The 11,908-nt window shown below is 40.5% G+C and overlaps 2 protein-coding genes across 2 annotated transcripts; both read left to right on the top strand.

Annotated features, from left to right (window-relative positions):
* On the top strand, nucleotides 1-1,919 carry LOC127373464 (SUN domain-containing protein 3-like). The gene is made up of 7 exons (XM_051417948.1): nucleotides 1-181; nucleotides 282-350; nucleotides 449-571; nucleotides 692-813; nucleotides 947-1,120; nucleotides 1,217-1,306; nucleotides 1,663-1,919. Exons 3-7 carry the CDS (start codon nucleotides 460-462, stop codon nucleotides 1,774-1,776), a joined length of 612 nt encoding a protein of 203 aa, XP_051273908.1. The 5' UTR covers nucleotides 1-181; nucleotides 282-350; nucleotides 449-459; the 3' UTR covers nucleotides 1,777-1,919.
* Nucleotides 1,920-4,436: 2,517 nt separating this feature from the next.
* Nucleotides 4,437-11,891, top strand: get4 (guided entry of tail-anchored proteins factor 4). The gene is made up of 9 exons (XM_051418676.1): nucleotides 4,437-4,732; nucleotides 5,840-5,918; nucleotides 6,467-6,548; nucleotides 6,896-7,045; nucleotides 7,320-7,458; nucleotides 7,787-7,927; nucleotides 8,230-8,305; nucleotides 8,614-8,686; nucleotides 9,277-11,891. Exons 1-9 carry the CDS (start codon nucleotides 4,593-4,595, stop codon nucleotides 9,366-9,368), a joined length of 972 nt encoding a protein of 323 aa, XP_051274636.1. The 5' UTR covers nucleotides 4,437-4,592; the 3' UTR covers nucleotides 9,369-11,891.
* The last annotated feature ends 17 nt before the right edge of the window (nucleotides 11,892-11,908 follow it).

Genomic DNA, 11,908 nt, shown 5'->3' with positions numbered 1-11,908 from the left:
CTTGACACTAGTGCTTTAACTATTGAGGTTGAAGCCACACAGAACTGGACCCCTAATACACTGACCACTGGGAATGAGGCCACAAATACTTGTACCACCAGGACTCAGGCGACTCAGACGTTGACCACTGGAACACAGGCCACTTTAACAGCTACTGGGACCCAGACCAAGAGAAACAAGGGTAAGCACTGCCTCTCACCTGTAACCACAGTTGTGTATAAGAGTTTGAGCCAGATGTTTTGTCTGTTATCAAGCTCTAAACATTCTGTTTCCGTCTGCAGCCAGAACATCGTCCAGCTCATGTGTGAATATCATCAGCGGTTTCCTCCTGCTGCTCCTTCTGGCTTTCAGTGGGTGACTTCAAACGTTGCTAAAATCATGTCTTAGTCCCTGGTCCAGGTTTTTGAGAGCTTCCTTCTTAATAAAAATCATATTTCTAACCTTTCAGGATTCACACACATGCATATGCAAATGATAGAAATCCAGCAGGAAATGCAGTTACTGAGACAGCGGATGAACACATTTGCTCCTCTGGCAGACACAACACCAAACTTTGCCTTAGAATCACAAGGTAAGTCCTCTTCATCATTCATCTGTCTCATTATGATTCACACATGAGCATCACTGTGGAACTTGTTGAGGAGGTTGATTTGTACCTTTGGATGTGTGTCTTTGATTTGTGTGCTTGCAGGTGCTAGAGTTAAGCATTATTTATCCTCTGACTCATATTGGCCCCAAGAAGACGTTGGAATAATGTGGAACAGAATATTCTACTGGTGGTATTCAGCCAAAGCACAGCGGCATGTGATCCAGGTATGAATTACACAGCCATATTCATAGATGTGGTTTTGTAATTACACTATTGCAGCTTCTGGTATTTCATATGAAATAACACAGAGGAACAGTTGAACCGTGAAAACTAAAATATTGAATCTTCTTGCCTCAGGGATATTCTTCCTTAAAACCAGGAAAATGCTGGTCGTTTGCTGGCGAGCGAGGGCATTTATTCATCTCCCTGTCCCACCCTATCTTCATCACTAATGTGACGCTCGGCCACATAACAAAAAGCCAGTGCCCTCACGGCTACATCGCAAGTGCACCGAGGGAATTTTCTATCTACGTGAGTCAGACATTTGCTGTCATGATCCTAGATAGGTCATTTACACAGTGCACAACAAAAGGTTCAACTGATCTCTGTCTCTGGTTTCTACTCTAGGGAATGAGGAATACAGACGAGGAAGGCACCTTTTTGGGGCAACAAGTTTATGATCAGGACGGTGAAGCATTTCAGACCTTCGCACTGCCTGTGAGTATCAGTGATACAGCATAACTCTCCTGAATGAACATGCATTTTTTAATTCAATAACACTGTGAGGGTTACCAGATCATTGCAGGACATATGTCCTTGTATAGGAGCTTTAACTGTTTAGTGATCTTCTGAGGATAAAACCTTTTCCATTAATTGCTGCAAACTGCGGTGGTTAAACTACCTGTATTATAGCTAGAGGTGGAGTCGCTACTTAAACTAGATGCAAACACCATGTGGTCCACACAGGTGCATCAACCTGTCATCTCTACCTCTGATCTCTTATCCTTTGATTTGTTTCTCTGTTACAATGCCTGACTCTCTTTATTCATTTCTCTCTCTATTGTCTCTACCAGAATCCAGACATAGGTGTCTTCAGCCACGTGAAGCTACAGATAGAGAACAACTGGGGAAATGTAGACCACACCTGTGTCTACAGCTTCAGGGTTCATGGTAAACTCCGGACCTAGCAGCATATCCAATAATAAATACTCTCATTACAGTACCATCATTCATCGTCAACTTAAAGATCTTTAATAATGTTCAGTATATTCAGTTACTCTGCAGTGTTTTCATGTTCAGTCAACCTGCTCAAGCAGGTCTCACAACACATACTTTTTATAATTAAAATAATAATTGGAATGTTAATTATAATTATTATTTTTACTATAATAATTTTTTTAATAATTTTTACAATCTGATTTCTGATCAAAGTATTTTTTTTACATCATTTTACCTGCTTTGACGAAATCCTTGAAGTTTAACATTTACTACTGTACATTTTGGAAAAAAATGGCATTTCTTGCACAAAATAACTTGTACTTGGTCTTTGATATTCGACTCCAGAGCCTTAATGCCAAACACTGTAATAACAGTGCAGTTCAAACATGCTTAGGATTACCAGGAGAGGGTTAGAGAAAGTTGTATATATACTAGAACTGAATAAAACAATCAGATGAAACATGGAAATGTCTCTGTTTGTACGAGTCCTTCATAAAAACACTGCAGTTTTATCCAGGGCACTTTGGGTGTAGGAGACACATTTTATGAATTGTGCCAAAAGCAGTCAGCAGAGCAGGACAACATCAGGAGAGGACCACTGCATGTCTGAAGGGAACAACAGTGATTAAGAAAAGCAGTAGGAAGGTAACACAACGACAGTCCAAGTCCATGTCCAAAGCCTTTAGAACACATAACACATTGAGCCCACCATCAGTGCGATGGAGGGAGCAATAAAGTGCACGATCCAAGATGGCCAACACTGCATTCTGTCCGCCCCACCATTACACACTGGTAGTGCGTTCTCCTGCTCCATGACAACCTTCTGGACTGCTTTAAAGGAGGTGTTCAGGAGTGTAGTTTAGGTTCAAACAAAATGGCAGCCACACTGGGACAGCTTCGATCATCTTCTACAACTTCATTGGCTGTGAGATGAACGCTCAGCATAATAAAATATCACCGCGTGTAACAAAAGTGTCAGTCCACATAAACCTGAGCCACTACAGGCTTCTGAAGTCCCCTTTAAGTACCATTTGTACCTACTTTACAACAGTTACATAGGCCTACAGTATGATCCTGACAGTACTCTTTTCTCTGAGCCTCTGTTTGTTGTTCACATCTTGTTCCCTTCTACCATCAATACCTCAAAATATTTTAATATTTCCAGTCCTTCTGGGATGAAGTTGCTACATGTCAGACCAGTAACAAACATTTTCATTCAAATGTGTTCAAGCAGGTCTTGATACATAAGATCCAGCACAGCTTATCTAAAAAAAAAGCTAACCAAATATTTGACAAACTAAAGGGCTACTAGTTCTTTTCACTCTGTATCTCTTTTGGATTTCCATTCGGATTCATATCTTTGACCTGGTTGACAGAGACTAAAAATATGTTGCTGAAATTGAAATAACATCATATTGGTCAGGTTCTGCTTCAAGGACGATAAATAAGAAAAAATTAACCACCGAACTTAAAAGATATATAGTTTAACTAAATGATGGAGAATAATTTGATTCAAGGTATTACAATATTTTAAAATGAGTGAAGGACTAATGAGTGAAATTATGGCAAAACGTTTTACATTAAAGAATATCTTTTTAGACCCTCTTAAAGCCCTTTTCTTCTTTTACTTACTTAAAGTAAAAGACCAAAACCAACAGTGAATGAAGACAAGTCTAGTCTGTGTGTGATCTTATTTCTCTGTGCCATAGAACTCCTTTGTTTTCCAATAACTATTCAAAACACATCAGTGAGTCACAACGTTTCACTGCGAGACATGTAATACACACACACACACACAAGAAGTTTATTTTGAGTCAATCCCACATACACTACTCACTAAATGTGTATAAATCTGACACTGAAAATAGTCCCCACAAATGCTCTATTCACTGTTGATGTTTTTTTCTAAATACAACTATATATATTTATATTTGTCACTCATTATTTAAGATTTATTCTTTAGTAGGAAGCAGTGGGTTTGGCACAGCAGAGAAAGTATTAGAGATTGACTAGTGCATTGTTGGTTTTGGTCTTTTCATGACATTCGTTTACAAAAAAACAAAAAAACGCAATGAAACGTATATATATATATATATATGTATTTCTATAAATATAGCAGACAGGATGCATGGATTTTTTGTCTTTTTTTGTTGTTGTAAAAAGTCAGTTTAAAAGGTCTCTTGTGGATGCCTCAGCTCCATGAAAGTGCAATATTAAATCAACGGGGTGATTTAGAATTAAATAATTAGATTACTGACAGTAGTATTCATAATTTTTCTACAAATTTAAAAAATGGTTTTGAATGCTTAATATTTCTGAACATATTTCTAAATCACCATTTTTAAATGAGGAGAAACGTTGAATTTTCTTAATAAAATATATATAAGATATAAGAGTCGTATGCACTGGGTACACGGTGGGTGTTTGCTGTTGGGACACACCATCTCCTACAATGCAGGTACCTGCAGGTGTTGTTTTCACTAAGCAATGTGTCCCCTATGATGAAGAGTAGGTCGGTTGTGAATAATGGGCTACTCCAAAAAAAACTTCATGAAACCACGTGACCCTGACCGCTACATTTCACTACCCATCATGTAATTTTATTTCCCTTAACCTTGCTCAGTCGGTCACAAGGTTTCACAAACTTTGCCAGTGTTCCCACTATCCCCCAACCAAATAACCAAAACATACCGGCTACGGCAAGCGAAGAGGGTCTGTTTTGTTAAAAGCTTTCCGGTTTCCCACTGTCAACACTTGGCTCGAGCGCTGCTGCGGAGCAACGACGATGTCGGAGCAGGAGTCTCTGAGGTGCTCCAGTGCCAGAAACCGTGGAGGCGTACAGCGGGTCGAAGGAAAACTGCGAGCCAGTGTAGAAAAAGGGGATTACTATGAGGCACACCAGATGTACAGGACTTTATTTTTTAGGTAAGACTTGGTTTCATGTTCGTAGGTGCAGTTGTAATTGTCATTTGGGTTTGGGGCCTGTCTGTTCCAGATCATTCTACTGTCAACCTTGCTTCTGTGCCTGGACGCTTATGATTGGCTGAAATTCACCGCGGACCCGCCCACTTGTGTCCGTCCGTCTGTTTGTGTGGACAGCTGCTCTGTCGATCTTCCACAGTCACAAAATGGGAATGCTAGCTACGGCTAGTTAACGAGCTACGTGTTTAGCATCACTACTGATGATAGCCGAAGCGGAGTTAGCTTCACTGCTAATTCAAGACAGCTAGGCAGCCTGTGGTTGTGCGTCATTAGTAAAGATTAGTCGTTTATAAATTAACGGACTTATAACGGTTAACTGCTTTGTTAACCGCTGTCGTTTCCTAGACGACTGTTGAAGCTGTCCAGCTGTGTTAGCATTTAGCTAGATAGCTAGATAGCCAGATAGCTACACACTGCATCGCCGCAGTCTGAACTATGATGGCTAGATATGTCTTTGCCTACAGGCTGGTATATTTATTTAGTCTTGATTTATAGCTGGTTATGCTTACATGGCCACTAGTAAAGCTTACAGAATCTGGGATAAGGCTAGTGAGAATTAGTTATGGTCTGTTGTCCAGTGTCTAATTCATTAAGTAACACTGGTGTTCATGGCTACCTCCTCCACTACAGTATGGAAACCTGGATGCTGTTTGGTACAGCTTAGTTGTGCTGCCAACCTGGATTGCTGTGTGCCTCAAGCATAGTTTGCTAGCAGGTTTTAAGTGTGATTTGTTCTGAATCCAGTCCAGTTAAAGCATTTCCCATATGAGAAGAGTCAGTTTGATACCCTCCTGCTTCTTCGTCACCGGCTTGCTCTCTCGGGCAATATTAACTCCTGAAATCCTCACATACATGCAACATGGCAAGTCTCAAAAGTACTGCAGCTGTCCTAACATCTGTACCTTGTTCTGTATCTTAAGCATACCCGGTGTGCATGTACTGTATCTTATCTTGCAGCCCAGTGCAGAACTGGTTTTGAGTGATGCAAGCAAAACTTGTGTTTGTCTGGATAAGGATATCTCATGTGCTGACACTCCTGTCCTCCATCAGGTACATGTCACAGGCAAAACATGCTGAAGCCAGGGAGCTGATGTACAATGGCGCTCTACTCTTCTTCAGCTATAACCAGGTACATGCTACACGAGATTTCTCTCTGTTTGGTGTTCAGTGTGCACACGTTCATGGAAACGCCCCAAATAGGGAAATGATGATGATGTTTCAAAGTAGCATTGTTGGGGAAGTGTATTTGTTATGAAGATGTGTATAATGTAAGAGTAGTGTTTATAAGCTTGTCATTTACAAGTGAAACAGCTCATGTAAGAACAAAACCGCTGTATGGAGTCCATCTTTGTGTGAAGCTGTGTGCAGAAAGCCAAAATGAATACTGGTTAAAGTGCACATAAATGTTATTTTGAAAAAAGTTACACACTTATAATGCTGCACATGTGAATGAATCATCAGATTTCTAGCCCTAATCATCCATCCACACAACTCTAAGCCAAGAGAGACAAATTAGATGTCAGTCTGCCAGTTGGGTGATGAATTAATGATATATGGGTATAGACTGATTAAGCGTCCCCTCCCTGGCCCTCAAGGTGCTTGGGTAAAATCATAAATTCTTGTGTTAATATGGAATTAAAAAATTAAAAATACAGTTGGTTGTGTTTTCATCTCCAGCAAAACAGTGCAGCAGACCTGTCCATGCTGGTACTGGAAGTGTTGGAGAAATCTGAGGCAAAAGTTGACGAGGAAATATTAGGTGAGTGGCAGCCTTCAGTTCACCTGCAGGACTACCTGTGCTAAACTAGCACTGGTAATGAGGTGTTTAAGAGTGGATAGTTGCAGATTATGTTGTCCGTCTATTGCCACTCATTCACACAAGTTCAAAACACATACAAGGACATTTGTTTCTTTTTATGGAAGTATTAATTTACAAGAAGAATGCATTGTCATGACGAAGTCCACCTTTCAAGAGGACAGTAGAACAGGACATTTCAGATGAGAGGAACATTCTTTGATGTTGTACAACTGTGTGTGTGTGTGTGTGTGTGTGTGTGTGTGTGTGTGTGTGTGTGTGTGTGTGTGTGTGTGTGTGTGTGTGAGAAGAAAACCTGGCTAAGCTGTTCAGCCCGATGGACCAGAACTCCCCAGAGAGAGTAGCGTTTGTGTCCAGAGCCTTAAAATGGTCCACAGGAGGATCCAGCAAGTTGGGTCACCCAAAACTCCACCAGCTGTTGGCTGTCACCTTGTGGAAAGGTAATCAATTAATCATTTAGTTTATTAAGTGTAGGGGATGATAACAAATGCTTATCACAAGTTATGATGATGCTCCCTCGATTGGCCCATCCCAGCCTCCGTTCTTCCAGACTAATTCTTCCGTCTGTATGTGTTGCCCTTTATATTGTTATTAGTGTGCACTGCCATGTCCCTGCTTCAAAGTTCACATTTAATCAATTGAAATATTGATTTGTGTGTGTGTGTGTGTGTGTGTGTGTGTGTGTGTGTGTGTGTGTGTGTGTGTGTGTGCCAGAGCAAAACTACAGTGAGTCTCGTTACCACTTCCTGCATTCGTCTGACGGGGAGGGCTGTGCACAGATGCTGGTGGAGTATTCGGCGTCACGAGGCTTCCGCAGCGAGGTCGACATGTTTGTGGCGCAGGCCGTCCTACAGTAAGTGAAGCATCTCTCCCACACTCCAAAACATCAAAATACGTTTTTTGATATTGTCACAATGTAAAAGCTGAAATCACCTTCCATGTTCAGCGAAATAAATACTACTTCAGCATGTTGGCCTGCAGTCATATCCATTTTCTGTCTGTCAGCAGCTTTAAAATGTCTTTGATCTGTCTGTTTGTTTGTTTTCTCTCTCTCTCTCCCTCCTCCTTCGTCTGTGTCACACTTACTGTCACGTTTTCTTTCCCATCTTCTCCTTTTGTCTTGATCCTTTTTGTACTGTTTCTATTTCTGTCCTTTCCTCCTCTGAACCTCCACCCTCCAGGTTCCTCTGCTTAAAGAACAAAAACAGCGCTTCCGTGGTGTTCAGCACATACACAGAGAAACACCCGTCCATAGAGAAGGGCCCTCCGTTTGTCCAGCCTCTACTAAACTTTATCTGGTTTCTGCTGCTGGCAGTGGATGGGTGAGGAAAATGTTGTCTTTAACACTCATTAACATTTATTCAAATATATTCTTTTTATTATGACCTCAGTGTCACATAATAATGTCTTATTCTGTTGTATATCTCTCCTGCAGGGGTCTGCCCTGAGCATGTAATAACATAACTAAGCTAACATTAGCTGACTTCTTACTGATACATCAGTAATACATCTTACGTCTTAAGTTACGGCAGTAACTCGTTTAATATCAATAAAGTGTTCGTCTTTGAAAAACAGATTGATTAATGTACAATATTTAAAATGCTTCTCCTCTTTGTTTCTTCAGGGGTAAATTAACAGTTTTCACAGTGTTATGCGAGCAATATCAACCTTCCCTGAAGAGGGACCCCATGTATAATGAGGTGAGTGTTGCTGCTCGATGCTCAGTCATTTCTTCCCATGAATAATGTATAACCTTCAGTAATGTGACTGCAGGTGCATTACATATGTGTGATATTATAATAATAGCTTTGACTATAACCTTATTTGGGTTAAAGTAATCAAAACATTACAGTGTCTTATTTAAATATTGTCTTATTTATGTTATGATGAAATCTTTAAGTCCATGTAAACATAGTCACTGTCTTCGGCTGTCATTTTCTAAGCCGTCTTTTTCACAACCATGTGTCTCTGTCCTCCTCTTCCTTTGGATGTCTCCCCGGCTCCTTAGTATCTCGACAGAATAGGACAACTTTTCTTCGGAGTTCCACCGAAACAGTCCCCATCATACGGTGGACTGCTAGGTGAGTGGACCATGAGTTTATGAAGGATTATAATACTAATAAGTTTTTCTGAGCTGATAAAACTCAACTTTAATAACTCTTCAATCTGAATCACACTTTTCAACCTTTTTTTTACAGATTAGGTGTGCTATGTGGAATTTGTGGAATTTATATAATAGTGGTTTAATATAGACAGAATTAGTCTGACATTTGGGTTAGTTTGAATATGCTCATTTGCTTAGATACAAGTCTCACATCTGTAAATGGAGCCAAGTATTGGTTGGATGCAGTGACTTCCTGTAGTTTTGTTGTCCGGTAGAAACCAGCCATGAGGTGAGTTTGTATCGTAGTTACCTTTGGACAGAAGCAGGCTAGCTGTTTCACTGTTTCCAGTCTTTATTCTAAGCTAAGCTAACTAGTTGCTGCCTCCAGCTGCATATTTTACATACAAATAATGAGAGTGATATCGGTCTACTAACTCTCTGCAAGAAACAACATGAGCGTATTTCCTAAACTGTTCCTTTAAAATGCCATTTATAATACTTAAACTTCTATCTTCTAAAATAACTAAGGGATAATAAGAATGATGACCCCTGTGTTGCATCTTACAGGAAACCTGCTGAACAGCCTGATGGGATCAGGCGAGGAGGATGACGCGGCTGAAGAAGCCCAGGAGGACAGCAGCCCCATAGAGCTGGACTGAGCCTGCCCCAGGACAAAGAGAACAAACTAACACACACACAAAAAAAGAGGAAGACCACACCGCCTCCCTCCTTGACCTCCACAACGGGGGCGGGGCGAGGCGCCGGCCTGTGTTTTCAGACGCGTGCTGTTTCCAAAAACCCCTTCCCCACCCAGTCTAAAATCAGAGCAAGTATCGGGCCGCCAAAACATCCCTCTCAGCACTGCCGGGACTGACTGCGCCAAACTGCAAACTCTTCCCGTGTTGAATTATTGTAAGATTATTTTATTTTAATCATTATTTTTGTTAGTTTGGGACTCTTGCTCTCAGTTAAGGGTGTATGATTTTAAAACACAACAAACTGCCCTCTCCCTGTGAAAACCTGCTCCTAAGAGATGGGAGTGGTTGGAGTCTCCCAGTTAGGATAGCATCACACGTGAAACCCCTCTTCATAATGTTGTTAATGACATCATTATAAGAGGTCAACTCACGACAATTATCCAACTGTTTTGTTTTCCAGACAGCCGCTCGGAGCTCCATCAGAGCCGTGGTGTTGCTGTTGTTTGCATTTTTTCAACCACTTTCTCCGTTTTTAAAGTTTCTTCTTTCAGCAGTAAATTAAATTGTACTTGTAGTGAAGGCCTCCTTTCAGTTTCTCATCTTGTTTGTCCGTTAGCTACAAGAACAAACAGACACCAGAGTTGTTTGTAAGTTATTATCAGAGGTCATCTTGCACCTTGAATATCCACCCCTTTCTGCTCAGTGTCTCCTCTGCGGGTCACAGCAGTGGCTGTCATTTCTCTTTAAGTGAATTACTGCAAACATACAGCTGTCTGTATACAAGCAGCTCCATTGTAGAGGCTTCACTTTCGACTGCGCACTCGCTGAACTGCTGCCGAGCATGTTTGCATCTCCAAGAGGAATTATGTGGAGAGGTCTAATTTTGGCATTTTTGTTGTTACAGTTGCCAAGTCATAAAAAAAACTGTCGGCAATGAGTGGTTTGAAGCACTTATGTGTTTGGCAGGTCGTTGGCTCTGGCTGTGTACATGTCGCTGTGAAAAATAAAAAGTCAAAGTTGGGGTTACCTTCAAAGTCTGTAAAGTGATCTTTATTAGAGGAGCAAAATGAGACGCTGTGAAAACGTCTGTTAGAGTGAATCTTGCTTTTCACGTTACAAAATGCTAACATCTAAACCAGCTCGTTACCCGACTACTTCTGGTTTAGTCTCTGATTCTGCTTCCATTTTTTTATTTTATTTCCGTTAAACAATTCTTTTTGGAGGTGGATCAGTTGTCCAACATCAGTTCAGCCGGTTGCACAATCAGAGGTGTGATTCCTTCAATAGCTTCTGTTTATCAGTGTTAACTGCCCTCAGCCCTCAGCGAACACACTCTGCTCGTTCCTCTGGACAGCTTTCTCCTCTGACGTCATTCAATCGTCAGTTTCTTTTTGTCCTCTTAGTGACACTCCATCAGTCCAGGTCAGGATTTTTTTTTAAAGCCCCAGCTTCTCCAGATAATCTTTTAAGGGGTCAAATCCCCCCTCCTGAAGTAAATTTTCAGTTTAATACTAGGAAAGTCCAGAGATCTTTTACTTCTATGTAATTATCTGTGTGGGATGGTAGAACACCAAAATGGCCAATATTAAATAAGAATAATGAAATAATTTTACTTAATGAATTCATTAAAATACATAAATTAAATAATATGTAGCTTGAGGAGACTCGGCTCATTTTGGGGTAATATTACTTTAAGTTTGCATTATTTTACTACTTTATTTACATGATCATTTGTTTCATTGTTTCATAAAATGCTGGTTTAATATTGGCCATTGTGGCGCGCCATATGGGACTGGCTGGCTCAATGTCGTAGTGCTACAGTGAGACAGATAGAATAGTGTTGAGTTGTCAGTGTGCAAGCTCTGCTGTGGTTGCATCTATCTAATGTTGAAGATACCGAGAGACCGATGATGTGCCAGACGAAGAGTTAACAACAGTGCTTTAGAGATCGAGGAGAAAAACCTATAATAAAACTGCAAACAAATATTTAAATGACTCAGCTTTAACAGTATTGTGTTTGTTATTAGAAAGTCCCATTTCTGAAAGAGGATTGTCTGCAGACCTCCCAGTTAAACCACTGAGGTCGAGCAGCTAAAGGGAAATCAAGGCAAAATTGACTTTTAGGTTCCTCAACAGAACACATTTTCCAAAGAGATCAGTCAGTTATAGAGTACCACAGAACACGCTCTACTACTCATATCACTATTTAGTATCACTGTTTAGTTTGACATGCCGGGAGATTTTTATTTGCTAACCTGAAAGTCAGTTTTGTTGGAATTCTCCTGTTTAATTATCTTGCCTTAAAAAAAAAAAAAAGGTGTGTGACCAAAGGCCTATCTGTGTCAGAGAACATCATTACAGCTGTTTGCTTTTGATCATTGTTTTTCTTTCAGAACTAAAAGGGGAGTGTTTGCCTTTTCGATGATTCACTAATTGAGTAAATAAACTACAACTGAGAAGAGTTTGAGAATGTCTTGAGACAAATGTTGTCCTGTCCCCTT

This window comes from Dicentrarchus labrax, unplaced genomic scaffold (assembly GCF_905237075.1).
Source record: "Dicentrarchus labrax unplaced genomic scaffold, dlabrax2021, whole genome shotgun sequence".
NCBI lineage: Eukaryota > Metazoa > Chordata > Actinopteri > Moronidae > Dicentrarchus > Dicentrarchus labrax.
Note: the sequence above shows the minus strand (reverse complement) of the source record. Positions and strands in the feature narration are given on the sequence as shown.

Coding starts and splice junctions, on each gene's coding strand:
- LOC127373464 (XM_051417948.1), top strand. CDS start 460: ATGCATATGCAAATGATAGAAATCCAGCAGGAAATGCAGTTACTGAGA. Junction 572..691: donor CTTTGCCTTAGAATCACAAG/GTAAGTCCTCTT, acceptor GTGTGCTTGCAG/GTGCTAGAGTTAAGCATTAT. Junction 1,121..1,216: donor CGAGGGAATTTTCTATCTAC/GTGAGTCAGACA, acceptor TTTCTACTCTAG/GGAATGAGGAATACAGACGA.
- get4 (XM_051418676.1), top strand. CDS start 4,593: ATGTCGGAGCAGGAGTCTCTGAGGTGCTCCAGTGCCAGAAACCGTGGA. Junction 7,459..7,786: donor GTGGCGCAGGCCGTCCTACA/GTAAGTGAAGCA, acceptor TCCACCCTCCAG/GTTCCTCTGCTTAAAGAACA. Junction 8,306..8,613: donor GGGACCCCATGTATAATGAG/GTGAGTGTTGCT, acceptor CCGGCTCCTTAG/TATCTCGACAGAATAGGACA.